This window comes from Cottoperca gobio, chromosome 6 (assembly GCF_900634415.1).
Source record: "Cottoperca gobio chromosome 6, fCotGob3.1, whole genome shotgun sequence".
Taxonomy (NCBI): Eukaryota; Metazoa; Chordata; class Actinopteri; order Perciformes; family Bovichtidae; genus Cottoperca; species Cottoperca gobio.
In genome coordinates, this window is record NC_041360.1 from 9,033,818 (window position 1) to 9,046,997 (window position 13,180).

Below are 13,180 nucleotides of genomic sequence, written 5' to 3' on the forward strand. Positions count from 1 at the left end.
CTATGTACCTTCCCTCTTTTAACCTCCTCCTCCTCTTCTTCATACTCCTCTTCTTCTTCCTCATACTCCCACTCTTCCTCCTCACTAAGGTCTAAATCCATTTTAGATGGAGGCAGTGTCTTGTGAAGGGGGGTCCTTGATTCCCTGAATGACGTAGTAGACTGAGAGAAGGGGAGCGGTGTTAAGTGACAGATGATTGTGTTGGAGCAGAGAGGGCAGGCTAAGTGTTACGTCTGCACATTAGATTCATGGCATTAACCCAACGTGGAGGGTTTAGTTCACAGCTCAACTCAACCTTAAAAAGGCTAAATGAAGGCCAGACACAGACAGCCAACGACCAACCAGTCAGGAGTCAGGAAGCTGAATGCACACACAAACCTCCAAAGCAGGCTGCATGTAACTCGGCACACAAACAAAAAAGAAGGCATTTCTGTGTCGGCGACCTCTTAATGATGAAACAGTCAGTGGGACTTGACTGTCACTGCTGTACCACAGAGAGTGCAAGGCTCTATGGTAGTGTTGGGGCTCAGTGCTGCACAGCTTTGCACTATATCTCCTTCACATTATTGTATCTATCAAAAATAAAAGCCACTTTTAAATTGCATCACACATGAGGAACTTGCAACAAAGGTTTGTGCCCAGTCCCTAAAATAAAAACAAAAACAAGCACTGCATGACAGCTGGGCTCTTAAAACTTGGGCATTGTTATTGCTGTCAAGTAATATAATACATTTGCACTGCTCTGCCGTATATACAGTATCTTGAATGCACAGTATTTAAACACTAGAACGTTATTCGGTGTCACATAATAACCTTTTCTTGGTGTTCGATTCTTCTTATTATATTAAATATATAATATTATAAAACTATTGCACCTATGTATATAATAACTGTACAATAACTGTGCAATAGTCTCTTCATATGCATCTTATTCTTTTTACTACTACTTTTTAAAATCTTTCTTTTTCTTACTATGGCAGGTGTGTGTGCTGCATATGTGGCATATTAAATGTACCATTTCAAGAACTGCACAGCAAATGTTGTTGTACAATGTGTGCAAGGACAATAAATGAATTATATTCTATTGTAAACTTAACCCTGTTTCTCTCAAAGTTAACTGCCGTGTTTTTAGCAAAGACTCTATAGGTCGTCATTTCATTATTGTACAAATAAAACGTGTTCATTGGATGTTCAGTATGAACAAAGAGCAGAGGAAATCCCTCTTGTATCAATTAACTTCACAATAAAAGGACATGTACTTTAAAGTAAGAGAGGCAATACTAAGACTGCGCCGCCAAATGGCATTATATCCACTTTAAGTGAAGGCAGAAAGGAAGAAGGTCACAAACTGAAAATAAAATGGGACAAAGTGGAACTGAAGAGCAGAGTTGTTTGGTGCTTTAAGCGAAATATTATGTGAGGAAAGCATGAAAAAAGTTTGAAATAAACTAAAAGAGCAGCCAAGGCCCATCAGCATCATGACTTCTAATCCAGCTCATGTCCTCTAACAAGTCTCTCTACTCATTAAAGTTTTAGTAATCCTATCTAAAAGAAGAAATGATGAGGTCCAGATTGTGCGCAGTCCTACGGTACATTAATAGCAATGACAGATTCACCCAATTAATCAGCAGTTCATTTGAATTTAAAAGTGGTTTCGTCTTTCTGGCTTTCTTCGTCCGCTGCCTTAAACCTTTCTACGCAGAATCAGTAATGTTTGGAAAACTGGTTTGTTCATTAACATATCTTAACCTAATGTAAAACCTTAAATACATACATCAGCAGTTTAAGTGCTACTGTGATGTGACTTTGTCGCCAATTACTGTCAACGTACATATTTCAAGAACGAGCTGTAGATCGGATTAGACTTTGAAACACTGACACGATGCAGTCGGACGTGAGTGAGACACGGATCGGACTCTACCTTCTGTCTCTGCTGGATGGAGGTCATGGCGTCGGACTGGAACTCCAGCTTGTCTGTCCTACACAGTTTCCAGTACAGGATGGAAATGATGACGACGACCACAAGGAGGGGAATCACAACCCCAATGACGATCCACGTGTTGGTGTTCTCAGCGTCAGAGGGTAAGGACGCCACCTTCTCTACAGCTACAGACAAAGAGATGGAGAGGTTTTAGTTTTAAGCAGCATATTGAGTCATTTGGTTTTAGTATCCGTTGCTATATTTCAAGCATATCTCTTTGTTGCCTTTAAGCCTGTGCTCAAACACCTTGAGAATGCTAAGCTAAACATGCAGTATTGTTGGCGTGCTGGCTCAGTGCTTTAATCTTTAATGTAGACCTTCATTAGTTTAATTAACATTAATTTCATCCCCTGGGAAAGGACCGTAAGAGAACACAGTCAGCACAGGGACAGGACTCCCTTGAGGGGCTCTCATTAAGACCTTCATCCCTTGTTTAGATTCTTAATGAGGAAGACCATCTTTTGGTACAGCGTGTACAAGGGGAGGTAATTAGCTCAAATGTTACTCTAAACATACAAACACATGGAGCCAGCAGTTAGCTTGTACCATTTGTTATGTTGTTGTCCTTTCTCTTTCTCTGCCTCTGTTCCAACACTTACTCGCTCTACTCAGTTAAGTGCAACTAGACCTTGAGAAGTTACTTTGCACTGTGCAATTCACATAACAAAAACAAAACAATCCCTGCAGTATATTGTATTTCAAGTGAACCACTGACAAAACAACAACGTCACTTCTTTTTTTGTCTATCCACATGTAAAAAAAAAATAATGATTTAAACTTTTCAACTCCACACCAGCACCCAGGACAATGGCATGTCCATTTCAAAGACCATCTTGTTAATCACTACATCACTCTCGTGCCCTTGAACGTCACTTATCTACTATGCAAGTGATACTCACGCTGTGCCAAAATGCCCTGGACACGATATCCCAAGACGATGGCAGCCCTTTGAACGTCCAGGCTGTTGAGTAGGTTGGCCGTTTGAGCTGCAGGCGTCCTCTGACCACTGGGACCCTCCACAAAATACACTATCTCCAAGGGATGGTCCGCACCCACCAGCCGGCTCGCACTAACAACCTGGGAGGGGAAAAAAAGGACAAGTACACAAGTAGGTGAACTTCCCAGATAGGGTGAGAGATTTAAAAAAAATAACAGTTTTTTTTAAACAAATATCCAATACCTAATAAGATAAGGCCACCGTTAGTCACGAGCACATGTCTGCACAATACTACCACTTAAAATTGCACAGCTCTTCCATTTTAAATTCAGCTATAGTGTATACTTATTGTATTTCCTTTTCTGTAACTGTATTTTCTTGAACACACAGTTTTTACAAGAGTTCTCATAGTAAGTCTATATTTGCTCTAATTTTACATTTAATTTCTGATTGTGTTTATGTTTATGTACGCACCATTATACACCAAAGCAAATTCTATGTATGTGAAAACCTACTTAGCAATCAACCAAATTCTGATTCCGATCGGATTCAGAGCACCTTTAATCCATCTCTGAATACTGTTATCCGGGTCCTGAGTTGTTTGTGTTGAGCTACTGGAGAGTGAACATTTCTTTAAGTGATAAACGTTCAGGAGGCTAGAATTGGTGAAGTCATGGGAGAATTTGGCTGCATCCTAGACTTCAAGAGAACTCTTCAGTTTATCTAGCCACGTGTTTGGGAGCATTAGTATGTTGGGTTCATGTGGAAAGAAGACGTCTGGGCCCTGTATAACTTGGCTGTCATACAATTACACACAGCAATCATAAGGGTTACTGACAAATATAAGATGGCTGCCTGTCCTGTCCACCACTCTTTAAAACATTTGGCAGACATTATGGCATCTTATGTCATTTTCCAAACGTAAACATATCCAGATGTAGGAAAAAGGCTGAAGGACACTCAATAAACCTTATTATTTATTCACGTTGCTTAGGGACAGGCTTGAAATCCTCAGTTGTGTGGTTTTTTAGCAATCATCTTGATGAAGGTCTTTATACGTCAGCTGATTAACCTTTACCATCATTGCTCCTCTATTCTTTGTTTGTTTCTAACTTTGAGAACGCACACACAGCAAGGTGCATACTCGCTTGAGCTTCAGTTCAAGTCCAATACAACTAACTAAATTAAAACACGTGGCACACCTCATGTCGTTTCCATTTGTCGTCATAATCTGTAAATATTTTCCCTCTGCAACATTTATGGTTAAATGTGCTCAAGCAACTGATTCCAAAAATGAGCTCAGGGTCCATGGAAGATGAGGCGCTGCACTCTCGACATTAAAAATGGAATGTCTAATGACGGACCTAATGAGCGAAGTGTCCCAATTTCAGTAAAATAAAGATAACTATTTAATGGGAGTGTGGTGCCTCATTTTCTATGACACCCCGTAACGAGTTTTTGTGACTGCAGTAGCGGAAATATTCAGGCACAAACTATTTGGCCACCTTAGCTGTATTGAAAAGTGTTACATTTAACCTTTATATAACCAGATAAAACCAATTAAGATAAATATCTCTTTTACAAGAAGGCAGCAAAGTCAAACATTGTGGCTCACGCTGATCACATACATACAATAAAATACTAAACAATTCATTCAAAGGGTTCAGAGTTTAAACTAATGTCCATGCATCAACAGAAGAGGTTAAATATGCACAGATATGCATAACACAAAGAGACAACAAGACATGACACATCTCTTATGCAATGTAGAGAGAAGAGTCTGTGACAAAAACACACTTATGTACAGTACATAGGTACCGGCCTAGAATGGCCTTGTACATTAGAATATGCCAGTGCTGCATCCTGCGCATAGTAAGTGAAGACCATCTGACCAGATTGTACAAAACGCAGTGATGAGTCCTGCAGCATGATACGGTGGGTCAAGTAAGGCAAATCTGTAAATGCTATCACCATAGTCTACCTGAGACAGGAATAGGCCTGTAATCCTGTAACCAGACGTTTACATGAGGATGGAGAAAAAACATAACTTTAGTCTATATAAGAAACTATATCAGGGTGTTCATAGAGAGGGATAAAACCGTGGTATTATTGGGTACAAATAGCACAGCGTTGTTTGAAGTCAATGGGAGCATGCTACAATGAGTTGAAATCAGATTGCAAATTGGCAGCCGAAGTCTCAAAAGAAGGAGCAGAGGAATACAGGACTGTATCATCAGCATACATATTGTACATTAAAAGTTTCATCTGGACACAAATGTTATTGATATATAATAGAAAAAGTAGTGGTCCCAAGATAGATCTGTTGGGAACTCCCTTTCTTCAGAAACAACATTACCAAACCTGACAAATTACATGCGGTCAGAAACCAACTGGCCCCTTTACGACCGATACCAGCCTTCACCAGGATGTTAACTGACATGTCATGATCAAATGTTTTGGATAGGTCTATAAATATAGCAACACAGAATTATTTCGTATCAGTAGCAGCCTTTATGTCATCTCAGACTTTCAAGATAGCACTCACAGTGCTGTGCCTACAACTGAATCCAGATTGCACAGGATTTAGGATATTGTGTGATTCTAGAAAGAGTTTAAACTGATCTGACACTAAATCGTAGCCAAAGCAGAGAAACAAAATTCAGCAGTTCATATTACCTTATTGTCTTCAGGCACAGAAATAACATGATAAATATTTTAATTATATTATATGTATTGTATGTGTTGAACACCTCTTAACTCTCATGTGTAGCTGTACTGGTAATTGCTGCAAGGCCTTTTACATGAGGTGTTTCCATTATTTTGTCTATTATCTTTATATACAAAAAAACATCTGCATGAACTGACAAACACACACAAATATATAGAAATAGCATACTCATGGTATATCTGCTTGCGTTCTGTATCCCTATTCATTGTTTAAATATTTAGACATGTTGTCTAATATGTCTATGTGTGTGCAGTCTCCCTCTGGGTGCCCTGAGGCGCAGCACAGTCGGCTGTCTGCATTACTGGAAAGAGTAAAGTGCAGGTCATGCCTGGGCTGACACAGAAAAAACGGTTGGGCAGGCTCTCTCATCCAGGGTCTAATCCAGTCCATGCATGGTTATTAGAGTGGAAAGACGGCAGTGTGAATGTGTGCGTTATTGTACAACCCCAATTCAACCTCCTCTTTTATCTGTCCTGGCAGACTCATAAGGTATTCTCATAGGTGACAACACCACACTGACTCTGTCAGATTTTGTCTAGGGCTTCTGTTTGAGATATGTGTCTGTGCGTGTGAGTGCAAGAGAGCGAGACAAAGGATTCTTCAGATGTTCAGTCTGAGTCCCCTTACTCTCGTTATATCCAAAAGACACTCACAGATGAGCGTCTTTGAAATGTAAAAAAAGGCTTGAAAGAAAACGAACACATAATCAGGCTCCTGTGTGTAACACATATTCATATTTGTGACATTGTGAAATATATCATTTTGAACGACAAAGGATGCCAAAGTCTAAAATTAGAGATCTAATCTTAGCACATAGGCAGACACTGTTTCACCACCATTAAGGTCAGAAAGAGTGAGGCAGCTACTTATCCCTCTGACAGCCCCCCTGTTTAAAGACCACCCTATGTGCTCAGAGTTCATGACGTCAGCTCAAATATGGATCTCTCGTCTCCCAAAACAAGTCTTTCATTCAAGTGTTTTGCTCTATCTGTCCATCTGACTTTATTTTAGCCTGTCTCTGTATCTCTCCCTCCATAATGTCTACCCTCTCTACAACAGAAACACACTCTTTATCATCACTGCAGGATACAGACGGAGAAAGAGAAACAATTAATAATTGATCTGCTCTTAGCAGCTCTGTGGATCACAGGAGCCATCAAGTAACAGGAACGGAGAAATGAGGAAGAGGAGAATGAACAGTACTCGTGAGGTTGTGGTCTTTGAGTGGCGAGTCCCTGGGCTGAATGGGATGCTGTTGCCATGGAGACAGAGCCCTATCCTGTCCCCTCAGAGATGAGCTTAGCAGGTGCGGAGCGAACCCACAAAAGCTAGCGCCTGATTAGTAAAGCAGTAAGGCTCTCAGTAGTTACAAACACTGCAACGCTCACATAATGAGCCCTTAGTTCTCAGGCAAGGTAGTTAGAGAGAGCTTCCATCAGGGAATAATGTTGACAGAAATGGCACAAGGAAGGAAGCTTTTAAGATTTAGTGAGTAACATATTACCAAACTTCCCAGTAAAGAGTTTTGAAAGTTTTGTTGTGTAACAAACAAAAAATTTAATAACTAAAAAGTCATTTTATTGTATACTTTTAAGAGAAAGGACACTACCACGTCTGTCTGAACCATTTCCAGAACCGTCTATTCAGTTAAAAGAAATTAAAACTGTGGTCAATTCAGTTTCCCTTGATTTCAGAAATGTTAAAACAGACAATATGTTGACATAAAGAAGATTATAATGTCTAATGATGTGCAACTCATGTATATTTAGTTTTTTTCTTCTTCATACAAGTGAAATTATTTAACCCTTAAGCCTTTCCCACCAAAAAGCTTTCATAAAATGGCTCCACAGTACTCACATTTCTGCTGAGGCTTGATATATTTCGCATTGTATATCTTCTCCTAAGGCTATGCAGCTGTGAATACAAGAACTGAGTGCAGTATTAAATACATCTATACAGTACCTGGACACTGCTGTTGCCTATCAGGGTGGCTCTCCTAACACGTCTGATTAATCCCGTTGCCTCCCCGAGTAACATGGCCACCCGGCGCTCCATGTTGGCTTGAAAGGTCCTTTCACCCACTTTCTGGTCCAGCACACCCATTAGCACTATGCACACAGACAAAAGGAAAATCATTCAGAGTATCAACACAAAGGGGCCTCAAATTTAGGTAGCTGGTGCAGCTTTTCACCATGCCAAGAACTGAAACCATGATACCTGTTCTAACCCAGGAGGAGCGAAGCAACTGGCTGGTGTTCAACTCTGGATAATGGAAAGCTGTTAGAAGAAGTACAAAAATATATATGTTTAAGTAGCGTAAGGCTTAACATAAGTTTATTTGTAGGCGATCAGAATCAGAAAACTCAGAAAGCACCAGCTATTACAGTAAAAGCGATATGAGGAAGTGTAAATAGCTCAAATAAAGAGACAACCCTGTGGTACTCACGCTCAGCAATCTGCAGTACAGGAAAACCCATGTAATAGCTGAACTCCACCATTGTGAGCTTCATCAGAGCATTGCTGACCTCTGACCCCATCAGGTAACCCCTTGAACCACGCACAGTGAAAGTCATGTCCACCGGCTGCCTCACTAGCCGTTGTTCCTGATTTTTCGGAGCAGCCATTGTGATGTTTACGATCTAAAACCCAATTAGACAGACATGTACTTTCAGTAGATGGACATTTTCCATTCAGTTTCTGGGAACGTTTATTTTGTCTATGAAAAAGTTATAATGAAGTTACCAATCTCAAAATTATTGGTTTCAGATATCAGAAAGTAGAACACAACATTGGCCAGTGTGACCAGAGGCACAGTTTGCTGGTTGTTCATTAAACATTTCCATGGTGCAAAAAAAAAAAAGATGAAGAAGAAGCTTGATTTAATTCTTACATTTATTCCAACTAAAAGACGATAATACAGGCTTCAGTGTAATATGATTACACAAAACTCTACTGAAGCCAACTAACCACATATCCAAATAAGCTCTTTATTAACAAACAGTAAGCTTCTTTAATACTCAACAACTAGAGCATGAACTCTTTCAAGTATGAGTATCCAAGTGAAGTATCCTGGGGTTTTGTTCATGAGTGATGGTAAGATGGAGAATCAGTGGTGTGGAAATTCATAGTAAGGAAAGAGCTGAGTTTGAAGGTGGCTGAACCCTTGCCTGTGGTCATAACATCTGCGTAGTGACTGAAAAACTGAGATTGTGGATACAGCTGGCAAAAATGAGCGACCTTTGCGGGGTGTCTGTGCTCACATCCAAAAGAAGCTTGTAGTAGAATAGCCTCTCTTTTGTGTTGGAAGGAGCCAACTGAGGTGCTCTGGGCATTTTATGGGGCTGAGATCCAACAGTGAGAACTGAGGAATATGTTTGGGTTGAGTGAAGCCTTGTTTACTTTGCTCGCCAAGCTGATATTGCCACCCAGACCTAATGAATAATGGAAAATGGATAGATGGATAGCTTGAGCATGAATTGGATTTAGATAGTAATTTAGGTTTTATAGCAAACACTGATCTTAATATACTAGCTTTATCTGGCTCCCCAGGAAACCACTTCTGTCACCCTTCATTTATTGAAATCCAAAAGGCTCAATAATAGTTATTTAACCTTTATTCAACCAGGAGTCAAAAACTCAATTAGAATAAAAATCTCGTTTTCATGAGTGTCCTGGCAAAGACAGGCAGCTGCACAAATAACACGGCTGCAGACATAAAAACAAACAAATAACAATTCTCACTGGGGGTGAACGGGAGTTTGATTTAGGTCTGTTTAAATTATTTTTTATTATATACACTTTGTCTTTTTGTTTTTGCAAATGCACAAAAAAACAAATACTAATAAATAAAGAATAAAAATGATCGTCCATGAAGTGCAAAGCCACTCACATGCACTGTAAAGTTGGTTGACTCCTTTGAACGCCGACGCACTTCGGCAAAGGCCATGGTCAAACCTTTCTCAATGCTCTCACTGAAGTTGCAGAACCGCACATCTGTGTGACTGGGAACAAACTGCAGCACTGCATGGAGTGAAGACAAGGAGAGTTTAAATTCAAGTTAAGCACAAACAATTTACATTTTTTATAACATGAAAGCTTTTTGAAATGTAATTTACCTGTGTGGACTTGATATTTATTGTCTGGTGTTGTCCAGTTGGGAGACACAGACAGGAAGCGACGCCCAGACCTTCGCAAAGCATTGATGACAGATATGGCTGTGTACACAACTGGACCAGACACCACTCGAAACACAAACTTTGGTGGGGGGTCCACAACCTTCACAGACATAGCAGGAATATATAGCATAGACAATTCACTCATTAGAGTCACAGTTAAATAACTTGTGTTAAATAAGCAGCTTATATTTTTGAGAGGTCATCATGGTCTTGTGGATCTTGATGTGACAACTCTTGTGGTTTGTAATACACACACACACACACACACACACACACACACACACACACACACACACACACACACACACACACACACACGTTGCATGTCTTTTTTAGGCTACCATCTTGCATGGTATTACCTTAAAACGAATAGAATATCTTGTGTTAAGATAAATGTACCTGCAGCTCCACAGACTTGTTGAATTCCCCTTTCAGTATGTCTCTCACTTGAGATTTAGCATATCCAACAGTGGCCCCGGAAGGAAAACCTTTTGAAGAAAGAACAAGCATTGTGTTATGGCTTATACCATTAAAATGCTCATATACAGTATGTCCATTGAAAATTCAAATTACAGTTTTCAGTCACAGCATGCACACATCATACGTGGATTACATTTAAAAAAATTTTTGTAATATAACACAAAGCATAATGAAATGTCAGATGTACCAATTTTTACTAAATAAGCAGGCCTGTCATGGTTGCAGAGGTACTGTCTTGATGTTGGTGCTGTAGTTGTGGTCTTTCCGCTAGTGGCAGAGATGACGTTGACATTAGTTGAGGCTTCATTGGTGGCAGTAGTTCTAGTTGTGGCTTGATGAGAAGTAATAGTGGCAGTTGGGGTTGTAGGTTCAGCAGAGACTGTATTAGCTTCACTGCTAGTTGGGATCAAGGTCATTGTGGCTGCGATGTCAACTCCGTTTTCAGTCACCCCCTCATCACCCAACACAACTGGAGGGACCACAGTGACATTAGATGTGGGTTCAGTTGAAATTAAAGTGATATTGAGAGATTGTGTGGTTGTATAAGGAGAGTCTTGGGGATTTAATTCTGTTGTATCCATTGAGGTGTTGGCAGCAGGTTCAGTGGGAACTGGGGAGAAGGCTATAGTTGCAGTTAAGACTGAAGTGGTGTGTATAGTACTCGATGGGAATGACTCTGTAACAAACCAATGGACATCTGTCAGAGAGGAGGGAGACATTACATCATCTGGCAGCAAAAGTGTTGCACTGGGTAGCATAGCTTCAGTTAGGCCAACAGTTAGAGTATGTCCAGACCAATCGGTGGTGGACAACTGGCCTCCCCAGACAGAAGAAGAGGGATCAAAAAAGTGGCTTGGGGCTATAGAAGGATCCAGAAAAGGCTCAGAGGCATTGACCAGCTGAGGAGTCCCCTCTGTGGTTAATACTGGGGTTAGCTCTTCTTGAGGCTCAAACCCTGACAGATCACTGGAGGACTCATCCTCACTAAATTTGGTATCATTGGTGACGCTGCTTGTGGGTGTGATGTCTGTACCACTGATGGACAACACGGTAACGTTCTCTCTGTGTTCTGCTCCAGTGTCTGAACTGTTGTTCTCCTTGGTCAACTGAGTGGTGTAGTACTCCAAGCTGTTCATGTCAGGTAAGAGGACATCTGTCGGTTGAATGGTGAAAGTATCGGGCCAATCTATGTCCGATGCGTCGGGTATATCACTGTTAGCTGTGGGAGTAGGGTCCAGCGTATAGTGAATTGTAGAGGACAAAGAGGAAGAATGAAGGGATTTAAGTGGGGTAATGGTGTTGTACGCCATCGTGAGGCTGGGAGAAGGTGAGACATGAAGTGGATTCAAGGACGAAGGGAATATGCCGACTCTGGAAGGGAAGGATGTGTCATAGCTTTCTGTATAGTCCTCCAGATCATACGAGTCAGAGGGCACCTTGGTGACCAGAGAGTACTCCTCTCCGTCTGCATTTAAAAATGACATTGTCTCCAAGTAGTCCCCAGACCCCCAGTCAAACTCCATGGTGTTGGTTGGATAGAAGTCCTCTGGAGAGACCTCAGTGGGTTCAGATGAAGGTGATGTAGGGTGCGGGGCAATGAAAGGCACATTGTAGCCAGGGGCCAGAATCTCATCTGGGTTGGGTAGCATGTTAATGTCACGTGCTGGCTCCCCCATGGGGACACTGCTGGGGCTCAGCTGGTTCACGTCCAGGATTGTACTATCATCTGCCGCAGAGTCAGTAAAAGACAGTTTAGGGGCCTCAAGAGGCTGAGTAGGAAATGAGGTCATGATTGACAGTGTTTGCTCTGATGCACCATTCTGCTGATTGCTGAAAGTTGCTTTCTGCTCAGAATTAAGATCTAGCTGAGGTGTTGTTGACCTTGTAAAAGCAGAGGGGCTTAATGATGCTGTGGATATATTCGACTGAGGCTGCAACTGGGATTGTGTAGGAGTTGGAGAGAGAGAGGAAGATTGCTTGGCAGACTTTGTGCTGGCCAACTTCCAGTCCGTGGAGAGTTTAGCTGGTGCCTCAAATTGTGGACGAGACTCCAATGCATGTTCAGAGGGGCTTAATGATGGAGTTGAAAGTGGGTGTGGTTCTTCTGCAAGGAGGTCACTTGCTGTGAAGGATTTGGAGTTTTTAGAAGCAACACGTCCCCACTGGAAATTTGAGATGCCTCCAATCCTAACTTCATGGTTCGGTTCAGGAATGGATGGCAGGGCACCAGGTGAGTCTGGGCTCTCAAAGGCAGTATAATGTGAGGCTGGTAAGGCTAATGGTTTGAACCCTGTTGAACTTGGAACATGCCCAAGAAATCCCATAGGGTGTTGTGTGGAGTCCAACAGAGACTCTTCTGCGGAGGAACAAAGAAAATGCTTCAGTTTAGTATCGAATGAAAGAAAGATTCCCAGCTGACTGACAACGTAAAAGAAAAGTAGTAGTTTTTACACTCAGACTCAATTAGCTGTAATTTCATCACTTTTAGCAAACATAATGTACCGGTAGTCAAATTATTCAACAGAGGTCGGATGACTCATACATGACTTTGCATGGCACTCTACTGTACCTTTCTTTTTTTCCTTTTCTTTCTTCCCTTTCTTCCCTTGTCCTAACCCCTCCCCCCACTTCCCCTACTATTGTAAAGCTGCTTTGAGGTCTCGAAAAGCGCTATATAAATTAAATGTATTATTATTATTATTATTATTATTACCTCATGTTGTAAACAGTAACTAGATATGAACGGAAATGACAATGGGATAGCTATAGTTTGAAAAACCATTGCCTTGACTTGACCACAATTAACATTGATTTGTGAGGAAATAATATAGAACTTGCTCACAAGGACATTTCATAGGATTAGCATTTCCTTATGAAAT

General features: G+C 41.0%; 1 protein-coding gene across 3 annotated transcripts in view; it reads right to left on the bottom strand.

Annotated features, from left to right (window-relative positions):
• The window catches only part of LOC115009544 (UPF0606 protein KIAA1549), a 38,636-nt gene that overhangs the window by 11,762 nt on the left and 13,694 nt on the right, over positions 1-13,180 (bottom strand). For all 3 annotated transcript variants that reach the window (XM_029433598.1, XM_029433599.1, XM_029433597.1), the window contains exons 3-11: positions 10,489-12,657; positions 10,221-10,309; positions 9,762-9,921; positions 9,536-9,666; positions 8,093-8,285; positions 7,864-7,923; positions 7,609-7,754; positions 2,881-3,058; positions 1,922-2,106 (exon numbers count right to left, since the gene is read on the bottom strand). In XM_029433598.1, coding sequence (XP_029289458.1) covers positions 1,922-2,106; positions 2,881-3,058; positions 7,609-7,754; positions 7,864-7,923; positions 8,093-8,285; positions 9,536-9,666; positions 9,762-9,921; positions 10,221-10,309; positions 10,489-12,657 — 3,311 coding nt within the window. The remainder of the gene's footprint in view (positions 1-1,921; positions 2,107-2,880; positions 3,059-7,608; positions 7,755-7,863; positions 7,924-8,092; positions 8,286-9,535; positions 9,667-9,761; positions 9,922-10,220; positions 10,310-10,488; positions 12,658-13,180) is intronic.